This window comes from Microcaecilia unicolor, unplaced genomic scaffold, assembly GCF_901765095.1.
Source record: "Microcaecilia unicolor unplaced genomic scaffold, aMicUni1.1, whole genome shotgun sequence".
Lineage (NCBI taxonomy): Eukaryota > Metazoa > Chordata > Amphibia > Gymnophiona > Siphonopidae > Microcaecilia > Microcaecilia unicolor.
In genome coordinates this window covers 50015-62511 of record NW_021963279.1, presented here as the reverse complement: position 1 = coordinate 62511, position 12497 = coordinate 50015, and the positions used below count along the sequence as shown (strand labels likewise).

Below are 12497 nucleotides of genomic sequence, written 5' to 3'. Positions count from 1 at the left end.
TAACCATAATGCATCATAACACTTTTCCACAGTACAAAACCAAGACAAAAGTATGCTCTGGAAACTTGGCTGGGCAAAACGCCAGCTCATGTTTAAAGAGATCCAACGCCTAAAGGCAGACATAGCATTCATTCAGGAAACACACCTAGTTCAGACGGCTGAACGGCTATGCTGTGCAAAGAGAAATCAGCAAATAATTTTTGCATCTAACTACCTGGAAAAAAAAAAGAATGGAGTATTGATAGTACTCTCTCATAAATACCCTTGGCAAATACAGCGAGTGATCAGAGACAAAGGGGGTAGATACCTGTTGTTGATAGTGAAAACGGAGGGGGAGATATTATCGCTTTTAAATATCTATGCGCCCAACGACCAACAAGGGGCCTTCTATCTAGATGTGTCAATACTTCTCACTAAATATATTGAGGGTACCCTACTGATTGGCGGAGATTTTAACCTTACGCTACATCCCACGTTAGACAACACCACACAGGGGATTCGATACTCACAAGCTGACCGGGCCCAATTACACAAATTTATGAGACAATGGCAGGTATTGGACATATGGAGGCAGATCAATCCGCAAGCGAGAGGGTATACATATTATTCGGCGGTACATAAATCTCAATCTCGCATAGACCTATGGCTAGGGCCACCGACTTTACTTTCCACTGTAGAAGATATCCAGATACATCCTAGGACGTGGTCAGACCATGCACCGGTGGTGCTGGAGCTAAAAAGGAAAACACGAAACTTGGAGAAGCCACAATGGCGCTTCAATGACTCGTTGCTAGCAGACCCGGCAATAGTCACTAGATTAGAAGCAGATATTAAAGAATACATTGACCTCAATGATAATGGTGAGGTATCATCCGGAATATTATGGGAAGGTTGCAAGGCCGTGATTAGGGGAAAAGCCATCTCCATCCAGGCACATGTTGAGCGACAGGCGAGAGCACGGACACAACAGATACATGCAGAATTGATGGCTCTTAGTGAACGAGCCACCCAACAGGGGGAGACAGGGGACATACAACACCAGATGCATAATTTAAGGATGGAACTTAGGGAGCTCCAACTGGCAGAGATCACTGAACAATTGCAAAGAGTAAGACAGACCTATTTTGAATTCGGAAATAAGGCCTCACGGCTACTTGCCCATAAATTAAAAAAATGGTCTACGAATACACATATCCCCTTGATCCGGGATATGGACGGGAATATGCATACCACACGAGAAGACATTGGAGCGGTATTCTCCCACTTCTATACAACACTATACCAATGTGAGGGGACCTTAGATCAACAACAGGCCCAAAGCTATCTAACCCACGCCATGCTTCCTCAGTTATCTCTAATAGAGGAGGAGATGCTCTCAGCTCCTATTACATCAGATGAGGTGGTATGGGCTATACGAGACCTACCACATGGCAAAGTGCCAGGGCCCGATGGATATACTAATAAATTTTATAAATGCTATAGTAAGCAATTGATACCATTATTGGTCCGAGCCTTCAATGAAATTGAATTCCAACACGAGTTGCCGGCTACCTGGAGATTGGCAAATGTTGTAGTCCTGCAGAAACCCGGGAAGGATCCACAGCTGTGTAATTCCTATCGCCCAATATCACTCTTGGGATCCGACTATAAAATCTTTACCAAAATATTAGCTAAAAGGCTACAAAAGCTCATGCCGAAATTAGTACATGGGGACCAAACGGGCTTTATTGTAGGACGGCAAGCATTTGATAATGTTAGGAGAGCACTACACTTGATCCATGAGTCAGTTAGCACCCGACAACCCATGATGCTCCTTTCATTAGATGCAGAAAAGGCGTTTGATCGGGTTAATTGGGCCTTCATGTTTGAGGTCCTGGAGCATATGGGTTTTACGGGTCGATTTCTCCTTTGGCTTCGACTAATATATGCTCAGCCATTGGCGGTCTTACGGATCAACGGGACTAGTTCTCGCCCTATCACGTTAGAACGGGGAATGCGGCAGGGTTGTGCGTTATCACCATTGTTATTCGCCTTGACCATGGAACCTTTGGCGCAACACATACGCCAAAACCCCTACATACAGGGTCTAAGGATAGGACACACAACCCATAAAATTATGCTATTTGCGGATGATGTCCTTCTAACGGTGACAACCCCTAGCGAATCGTTACCTCAGGTAATACAAGAATTGAATCACTATGGTCAGTTATCTGGGTTTCGCGTGAATATGGCCAAATCAGAGGTTTTAGGACTTGGGATACCGCAGATAGAGGAGGGCTTATTACGGCAGCAATTCCCGGTCAAATGGGTTACCAGAACTCTTAGATACCTGGGTATCCAATTAACACCTAACTTGGCGGATCTACATCAGGCTAATTTCCCGCCAAAGCTTCAGGAACTTTTTCGGGATTTAGATAAATGGGAGGGCTTAGAATTATCTTGGTTGGGAAGGGTGGCAGCTATAAAAATGATGATATTGCCCAAGCTGTTATATTTATTTCTTGCACTACCATTGCCAATGCCGAGGGGTTTCTTTCGCCAACTAAATCGAAAAGTTTTTGCCTATATCTGGCAGCATAAACCACCAAGAGTCAGAGCAAACGTCCTATACCAATCCAAAAAACAGGGTGGTATGGGAGTACCAAACTTCGCCCTATACCACCAAGCGGCACAATTACGAGTGTTAGCGGAGTGGACTATTGGTAATGCAAAACCATGGCTCCAAGTAGAACGGCATTGGATGGGGCTCGCTGACATGCGCTCCATTATATGGATGCCAAAGAAGCAGGTTCAGGCATACATTAGGAAAGCCCCACTAGCTGTGCAATATCCCCTACAAACTTGGTTGGCTATACGGCAGCGATATATCCCCAACAGACTATATTTCCAACAGATGGCCATAAAAACCGCTCCAGGTTGTCCTCTGGGGATGGCCAATCCACTTTATAGTTGTTGGGAGAAGAAGGGACTGAACACATTAGGGCAACTATGGGACGAGGGACAGATGATACCATTCACAGATTTACAAGAGGAGTATGGTTTGCCAGCTTACCACCTGTTTCACTATAATCGTATGAGAGACTATATAAATAAAAGGGCAAAAATTGAACTGTCCTTAGAGGAATTGGCCATAGAACAAGCAATAAGGGTGGGCAGCCACCGGGGATGTATCTCTCGCCTCTATAAGGCATTGCTCTATGATAAGAAGCCTATACTACACTATCTACAGCGGTGGGAGAAAAATTTACAAATAACAATAGAATACACACAATGGGAAAAAGCCATGGAACATATGTTGCGGGTTTCTATATCTAGTTCAATGATAGAAAACAGTTATAAAATATTATATCAATGGTATTACACTCCTAAGCGATTGGTAAAAATGTATGGGCAGGGGTCTGACAAGTGTTGGAGGGGTTGTGTGGCAGTGGGGGACATGCTTCATATTTGGTGGACATGTCCAAAAATTCAGCTTTATTGGGCAGAGTTGATTGATGTGTTTATCCAAGTGACAGGAGTGCGATATCCTCAAAAGCCGGAGGTCTGCTTGCTACATGTCCGCCCCCCAGGGGTACGTCTTTTAGACCATCGGCTCACTTCAATATGGTTGGTGGCGGGAAAAATTATATTGGCTGCACAGTGGAAAAGCTCAGTAGCACCGCCTGTGATAAAAGTAATATATAAGATGGACTATCTATATCAAATGTCTAAAATGACAGCTTTACGATCTGGACATGTAGCAAAGTTTAATAGGTTATGGGAACGATATCGATCATGGAGACTAAAATCTAACATAGACCTTGATGCCCCTAAGCTCATTGTTCCAAGACTTTGAATGCTTCTGGATGTCTGTCTACCGATCCTCAATGTTTTCTAATGGCTGATGGCAAGATGGGGGGGAGGGGGGAAATGAGGGAATATTCTATATGCTATCTTACACTGTTCAGTATTTAAGTTCGAGAGGTGTTTAATACACTGTTGCTACATAATGACTTGATATCTGTACAATATTTTCAATAAAAACAGAAATTTGAGAGAAATAATGGGGAGAGGGGAGGATATGGGGAAGGGGTTTAAAAATTAAAAATGTATGTTTGGCACTCTTTATCACAGAAAAGTGGATGGTTAAGCTTTGTAATCAGTCCTTTGGTTTTCATGTTTTTGCATGTCTAATGTTGTGCCAATAAACAGATTTAAAAAAAAAAGAAATGAAATCATCAGGGTTGGTGAAACAGCACAGCAAGGTCCTGATGGTTCATACATGAGTCCCCTGTCTTTTGGAAAAGCTGTTAAAAGGGCCAGTTTTGCTTTGCCAAAATCGCCTAGCGAGAAACAAGCTGTAATTGAGAAGCCAGCCATACAGTCTGGCGTTATGGTGCAGCAGCTGGCAGAGCAATCCAGTAAGGATTTAACAGATCAGCAGAGGGCAGTTGGGGAATTTTTCACATCCTGATGTGTATACATGCCCAGAACTGAAGAATGAAGTAACTATATCTGGAAAGATATCAGAAAGCAGAAACTTCCTAAAACTTACCTTACCGTGTTTGTGAGGGAAGCCTTCGGCTTGTTTAAGGAGATCAGCCCCACTATTTCCTTAGGATTTTCAACATTTTGTAAAACGACACCAGAAAATGTTAAGCTGCTGCATGAAACGCCATGTTTGACATGTGAAAACCTAATAGCCTTGAAGATCACATATGATTCAGTGTCACTCTGGAGCAAGTACCTTTGTGACAACAGTAAAAATCCAGTCTGTTGGCAAGAACTGTGTTCAAGCTGTCGCAGTGGCCGGAAGATACAGGTTTCTAGATGACCAGTCAGCACAAGAGGAAAACCTGAACTAAAGAAGCACAGTCCAAGGCGGGTAGGTGAACTCGCTGGAAAGCTTCAGGAGGACTTTTCTGCTACCGTGAAACATATTAATGTAAAACGGATCCAGGCTGAGAAATTTTCATGATGACATTCTCATCTTGCAAATGGATTTTGCCATGACTTATAGCTGTGATATCAGGCTGAAGTTCAAAGTGCGCTGTGGAGCCGTGGCAGTGTGATGCTGTTTACAGTAGCTGCTATGTATAAGGAACAGTGTAAAAGCAACCTAGGGAATCCCTTAAGAAAGGAAGAGTTAGTGGTTACCGAGGATGGGCAGACTGAATGTGCCATTTGGCCCCTTATCTGCCGTCATGTTCTCTGTTTCTAGGATCTGTTCAGATACCAAGGACAAGGAAAACAACACAGTTGCAGCATCTGTATGAAAAGGAACTCAAACCAAACTCACCTGAAATGAGGAATGTGTCCAGGGTCTATGGACTGATGGGCCATCTTCAGAAATCAAAAATAGGTAAACTGTACTGTCAGGATGGCTGGACATACTTAAACTAATATGAAACCAGCTTGACATGCTTAGATTAATATTAAACCAGCTTCTGACTTCTGATAACTCCCCCCCTCCCTCAGGAATCTTGGAGGATGGCAAAATGAACCCAATGTTGCCCAGCTGCCTGCTAGGCCCTGTGAAGTATCCCTACTTAACATACCCTTTGTCCTCTCTGGGCATCTGGGACCAGCAAAGGAAGACAGACAGGCTCCAGAACTAGGGACTTCAAACACTATAACCTGTGAAAATGCTCACCTTTCCTGCATCAGGAAAGTAATCTGGAGTTTGTAAAGGAAAGAGCTGAAATCAAAGGCTGGGAAGAAGAGGAGTTATTTTGAGATATATAAAGCAGAAGCACATGGTTCTGCTCAGGTGGTCACTTCTCTCTTTGTCTTTCGGAGCAAGATGCTCAAAAGTCCTCATTAGAGCTGTTCCGTACCGAATTCCATAATGAATCGGTATGGAACGGCTATGCACGAAGGAAAGGGAATGCAAATGAGCTGCTCATTGCAGCTCACTTGCATTCACTAACCCTTCGTGAAAAACGTCGGTAATCGCCCCGTAAAGCATGTGCAGAGCAGCCAAGCGTCTGACGAGGGCAGGTCCAGGAGGAAAGGAGGGACGTCCGAAGACTCGGCGAAGAGGCGATCAGCTGTTCTTCTTGCCCGTGCAGCGCCTTCACACAGAGGTGAGAGGCGCTGCGCGGGCCCGGTAAGATGGAGGGGGGAGCGGCGGTGGCGACCTCAGGGAAGGGGATAGGGAAGGGAAATGGGACTTGATATACCGCCTTTCTGAGGTTTTTGCAACTACATTCAAAGCGGTTTACATATATTCAGGTACTTATTTTGTACCAGGGGCAATGGAGGGTTAAGTGACTTGCCCAGAGTCACAAGGAACTGCGGGGGGCGACGGGGGCAGAGGATGGCGGGAGGTGGAGCTGAGGAGAAAGGGAGGAAGAGAGGGGGGCCGGGGCAGCCTAAAGCTATAATACAGGGGGGAGCGGGGAGCAGCGGCGACCTCGGGCGGGGGGGGGGGGGGGCAAGGCCATCTATAAAGGACACTCCTGACGAGTGCCTTTGCCCCCTCCCGATCCTTTTTTTTTTTACATTTGGATTTTAATGCAGGGGGAGCGGGGAGCAGCGGTGACCTCAGGCGTCAATAAAGGACGCTCCTGACGAGCGTTTTTGCCCCCTTCGCAATTTTTTTTTTTGTTTTTACATTTACGTTTTAGCCGGGCAGCCCCAACGAGAGGTACAGACCTCTCGTTAGCTTTCCTGTAGTTTTCCAGCGTTAGGGCAAGCGGAAAACTTTAGTGCATCTCATTTCAATAGGGTTTCTACACAATTTGCTCATCTGCATTCCGTTTTCATTTGCTGCTACCATCGTCGGAAATTGGGCTTTAATGCATGCCAGGGTAGGAAAACTGTTCGTTAAAGCCTCGTTTAGTTTAGCGCATATTGCCCTGTATCTGCCCACACCCATCTCCAGCCACCTGTTACACTGTGTTACACTCCTCCAGAGGTGCAGCCTGTTTGCACAGGGTATGGGCATTCGAGGATGCAGCGGCCATCTTGGATGTGGGATAGGGCGGCCATCTTGGAGATGGGCATCTCAGGTTGTGGCAGCCATCTTGAAGTTGGGCAGCTGCAGGAAGGAAGCCCATATTTGGGTGTAGATCATCCTCCTCTGATGAGGGCAGCCATATTGGATCAGCTGCCCATGTTTGAGCCTAATTCCTACACTATTTAAAGCCCTGCCACCAGTCCTTCTATGCTTCGGCTTCTAGTGCTTAGAGGTCGTGGTCTATGTCTGTGTTCTACAGCTGGCTATTTTTGTTCCTGTGATTCCTGTGTACCAGACCCTGGATTGTTGCCTGACTACGCGCTGTGTTGCTGCCTGCCTAGACCTCGGGCTGTTTCTCTGATTATTCGCTGCCCTGCTGATTCCTTTGCTCCTGGACTGTGTCTGCTCTCTCTGCCTGTTGGGTCAGTGGCCGTGCAACCCCGCCGGTTCCAGAAGTCCTGGTGGCCGCCTGCACCTGGGGCCTCAACTCCTGGGGAACGGCGGTCGCTTCCCAGGTGAAGCTAGGGGTTGTCTGGCTGCCTGACCGAGTGCGGTGTCACTCCATCTTCGCTGTGCTCAGTCGGGCACAAGGGCTCACATTCCCAGACATAACACCACCAGAGCCCTGGCCCCCCTTTCTTCCCCAGCTCTACCCTAAAGCGTTCTCTCCCAAAGCACATGGCTCTGCTTTCTTAGGCACTTCTCTCTCTTTCTCTTTCCCTGCACCCCCCCCCCCTCATTCTTACCTTTCTCTCATTGATTCCCATCTAAACATACACACAGATATAGCACTGTATGATTTCCCTGTACTAAATGCTGTGAATCTACATACAATATACTCTATGTATATATCCAAACCTGTGTGGATTGTGTATTCTTTGGGAACCCACTGCCTCTGTGAACTGGACTTGGGACCATCCCTAGACAACGATTGCTGACAAGTACAACAAAACATTTTCCTGCAAGTGCAGTGCAACATTTCATGGCAAGGGTGTTGTGGATGGCATCGGGGGCCATGTAAATTCATCAGTGAGGTCCGCAGTTATGAGCAGAGGTGAAACTTTGTACTGAGTGCAAAGGACTTTTGTGAATTGGCTGCTTGTTTCATGACAAGCACAATTGTAATCTTTATCAGTGACAAGAATATCTCACGGGATGATTCGTTTTGGGAAAACGTGTGCAGGACGTCAGACTCACAGAAACAGAAGCCTGCGCGTCCTGCTAGTGGAGGAGTAGCCTAGTGGTTAGTGCAGTGGAACATGGAATGTTGCTACTATTGGAGATTCTACATGGAATGTTGCTAGTGGAGGAGTGGCCTAGTGGTTAGTGCAGTGGAACATGGAATGTTGCTACTATTGGAGATTCTACACGGAATGTTGCTAGTGGAGGAGTGGCCTAGTGGTTAGTGCAGTGGAACATGGAATGTTGCTACTATTGGAGATTCTACACGGAATGTTGCTAGTGGAGGAGTGGCCTAGTGGTTAGTGCAGTGGAACATGGAATGTTGCTACTATTGGAGATTCTACACGGAATGTTGCTAGTGGAGGAGTGGCCTAGTGGTTAGGGTGGTGGACTCTGGTCCTGGGGAACTGGGTTCAATTCCCACTGCAGGCACAGGCAGCTCCTTGTGACTCTGGGCAAGTCACTTAACCCTCCATTGCCCCATGTAAGCCGCATTGAGCCTGCCATGAGTGGGAAAGCGCGGGGTACAAATGTAACCAAAATAAATAAATAAAATTATAACATATCCAATACAGGCCATTCATCAAAGCTCTTTTGTCTACTCTGTGCCATTTCCAAGGAACATCTTGTTATTCACAAGTTTGCAGTGTGTGTAGAAAACCATTTCAACCAAATGGTCTGCAGATAAGAAACACACCAGTTGAGCCACATATAGAATGTCTCAGTGTAAAATAACCAATCCTTATTATATGCAGGTAATATCTTAGAAACCACCACTGTCTTTTATACTTTCTTTGTATGTTGAACAGATCATCACATCACACAAGAAAAGAGAGAACAGCAAGGAGAACGTCATGTAGAAATGAAACAAATCCAAAGACAATCAGAAAATGTCTGTGAGGATATTTCCCAAGGAACTGAGAGGATTAATACAAAGAATTGTAAGCAGGAATCAAAGGAACAGAGAGACCCTGCAGGAGATTCAACGGATGGAGTCAGTAAGCGTGAGAGAAATGACAGGGAGCTCAGTAACATCCCTGAGGACCAGAGACCCTTCCAAATTAATAATAGTGATCAGGTGACTTCTAAATTCCACCATGGCAAGAAGAAAGGAAAAAAACACCAGAAAGAATTTACATGTATTGTGTACAATAGGAGCACCAGTTTTATTTGTCCTGAATGTAATAAGAGCTTCCCTTTGTTTTCAGAACTCCAAATGCACAAAAGTAATCACAAAGAGAAATCCTTTACATCTACCGAGTGTAATAAAAGCTTCACTAAGCTTTCAACTCTAAAAATTCAACAACAGACCCACTCTGCAGTCAGACCATTTACGTGTACTGAGTGTAATAAAAGCTTCACTCGTCTTTCAAATCTAAAAAGTCATAAAATGATCCACACAGGGTACAAACCATTTACGTGTACTGAGTGTAATAAAAGCTTCACTCGGCTTTCACATCTAAAAAGACACAAAATGAGCCATATAGGAAACAAGCCATTTACATGTACTGAGTGTAATAAAAGCTTCACTCGGCTTTCACATCTAAAAAGACACAAAATGAGCCATATAGGATACAAACCATTTACATGTACTGAGTGTGATAAAAACTTCACTCAGCTTTCAAATCTAAAAATTCACCAGAGGATCCACACAGGAGACAAACCATATATATGTACTGAGTGTAATAAAAGCTTCACTCAGGTTTCAGGTCTAAAGTTCCACCAAAATATTCACACAGGAGACAAACCATTTATATGTACTGAGTGTAATAAAAGGTTCACTCAGCCTTCAAGTTTAAAAATTCACCAAAAGATTCACATAGGAGACAAATCATTTACATGTACTGAGTGTAATAAAAGCTTCATTCGGCTTTCAACTCTAAAAAATCACCAAATGATCCATAGAGGAGAGAAACCATTTACGTGTATTGAATGTAATAAAAGCTTTACTCAGCTTTCAATTCTAAATTTTCACCAAAAGATTCATGCGGCAGTCAAACCATTTACATGTACTTCGGCTTTCAACTCTAAAAAAATCACCAAATGATCCATAGAGGAGAGAAACCATTTACGTGTATTGAATGTAATAAAAGCTTTACTCAGCTTTCAATTCTAAATTTTCACCAAAAGATTCATGCGGCAGTCAAACAATTTACATGTACTGAGTGTAATAAAAGCTTTGCTGTGCTTTCAAATCTGAGACTTCACAAAATGATCCACATGGGATACAAACCATTTACATGTTCTCAGTGTAACAAAAGCTTAACATCCTCCTTTAATCTCCAACTATGCTCCACCTCCCCCACTCATCAAAATGGTCACTGTCTTGATCTTATCTTCTCCAACAACTGTTCACCCTCTAGTTTCCTTGCCTCTGATCTTCCCCTCTCTGATCACCATCTTATAACTTTCACACTTAAATCTCCTAACTTCCAATCCCGTCCTATCTTATCTAATTTCTCTAGGAATCTTCATGATATTGACCCTTCATCTCTATCCTCCCATGTTTCAAACCTCCTCTTGACTGTGGCACCATCCACGTCTGTCAACAAGGCTGTTTCTTCCTATAACAATATTCTATCCTCTGCCTTAGACACTTTTGCACCTTTGATGACCTGCGCTATAAAGCGTACAAAACCCCAACCTTGGCTGAATTCTCATATCCGCTACCTACATTCCTGTACCTGCTCCGCCGAACGCCTCTGGCTGAAATCTCAGGCCCTTGCTGATTTCTTACACTTTAAGTTCATGCTGACCTCCTTCCAATCTGCTCTTTTACACGCCAAACAGGATTATTATATCCAACTGACTAACTCTCTTGGCTCTAACCCTTGACTTCTCTTCATCACATTGAACTCTCTCCTCAAGGTGCCCCCTCATTATCTCCTCAGACCCTTGCTGAATTCTTTCACAACAAGGTTCAAAAGATAAACCTTGCATTCTCTACCTCGTCACCTCTCCCTCCACTAATCCGTTCCCCTCTCTCTCCTTCCCCTTATTCCCTTTCCTGAAGTTACTATTGAGGAAACTACACTTCTCCTTTCTTCCTCAAAATGTACCACCTGTTCCTCCGATCCCATTCCCACCCACCTTCTTAATGCCATCTGCTCTTATTCCTTTTATCTGTCACATTCTCAACCTCTCACTTTCCACTGCGACTGTCCCTGCTGCCTTTAAACATGCTGTGGTCACACCTCTCCTTAAGAAGCCTTCATTCGACCCTACTTGTCCCTCTAATTACCGACCCATCTCCCTCCTCCCTTTTTTCTCCAAATTACTTGAGCGTGCTGTCCACCACCGCTGCCTTGATTTTCTCTCCTCACATGCTATTCTTGACTCACTACAATCTGGTTTTTGCCCTCTCCACTCAACCGAAACTGCGCTTACTAAAGTCTCCAATGACCTACTACTGGCTAAATCCAGAGATCTCTATTCCATCCTCATTCTTCTTGATCTTTCCGCTGCCTTTGACACTGTCGATCACAGCATACTCCTCGATACCCTGTCCTCGCTTGGATTTCAGGGCTCTGTCCTTTCCTGGTTCTCTTCCTACCTCTCCCTCTGCACCTTCAGTTTTCACTCTGGTGGATCCTTTTCTACTTTGATCCCTCTGCCTGTCGGTGTACCTCAGGGTTCTGTTCTTGGTCCCCTCCTCTTTTCTATCTACACTTCTTCCCTTGGTTCATTAATCTCATCCCATGGCTTTTTCTACCATCTCTATGCTGATGACTCTCAAATCTACCTTTCTACCCCTGATATCTCACCTTGCATCCAGACCAAAGTTTCAGCATGCTTGTCTGACATTGCTGTCTGGATGTTTCAACGCCACCTGAAATTAAATATGACCAAAACCGAGCTTCTCATTTTCCCCCTAAACCCACCTCCCCGCTCCCCCCCTTTTCTATTTCTGTTGATGGCTCTCTCATTCTCCCTGTCTCCTCAGCTCGAAACCTTGGGGTCCTCTTTGACTCTTCTCTCTCCTTCTCTACTCACATCCAGCAGATCGCCAAGACCTGTCGTTTCTTTCTTTACAACATCCGTAAAATCCACCCCTTTCTTTCCGAGCACTCTACCAAAACCCTCATCCACACCCTTGTCACCTCTCATTTGGACTACTGCAATCTGCTTCTTGCTGGCCTCCCACTTAGTCACTTCTCCCCTCTCCAGTCGGTTCAAAACTCTGCTGCCCGTCTCGTCTTCCGCCAGGGCCGCTTTACTCATACTCTCCTCAAGTCGCTTCACTGGCTCCCTATCTGTTTTCGCATCCTGTTCAAACTTCTTCTACTAACCTATAAATGTACTCACTCTGCTGCTCCCCAGTATCTCTCCACACTTGTCCTTCCCTACACCCCTTCCCGTGCACTCCATTCCAAGG

At 44.8% G+C, this 12497-nt stretch overlaps 1 protein-coding gene across 1 annotated transcript; it reads left to right on the top strand.

The window, feature by feature from the left end:
* Positions 1-9060: 9060 nt before the first annotated feature.
* On the top strand, positions 9061-10175 carry LOC115459137 (gastrula zinc finger protein xLCGF3.1-like). Its single transcript, XM_030189010.1, has 2 exons — positions 9061-9205; positions 9284-10175. The coding sequence occupies exon 2, from the start codon at positions 9339-9341 to the stop codon at positions 10167-10169; it is 831 nt and encodes a 276-aa protein (XP_030044870.1). The 5' UTR covers positions 9061-9205; positions 9284-9338; the 3' UTR covers positions 10170-10175.
* Positions 10176-12497: the final 2322 nt, after the last annotated feature.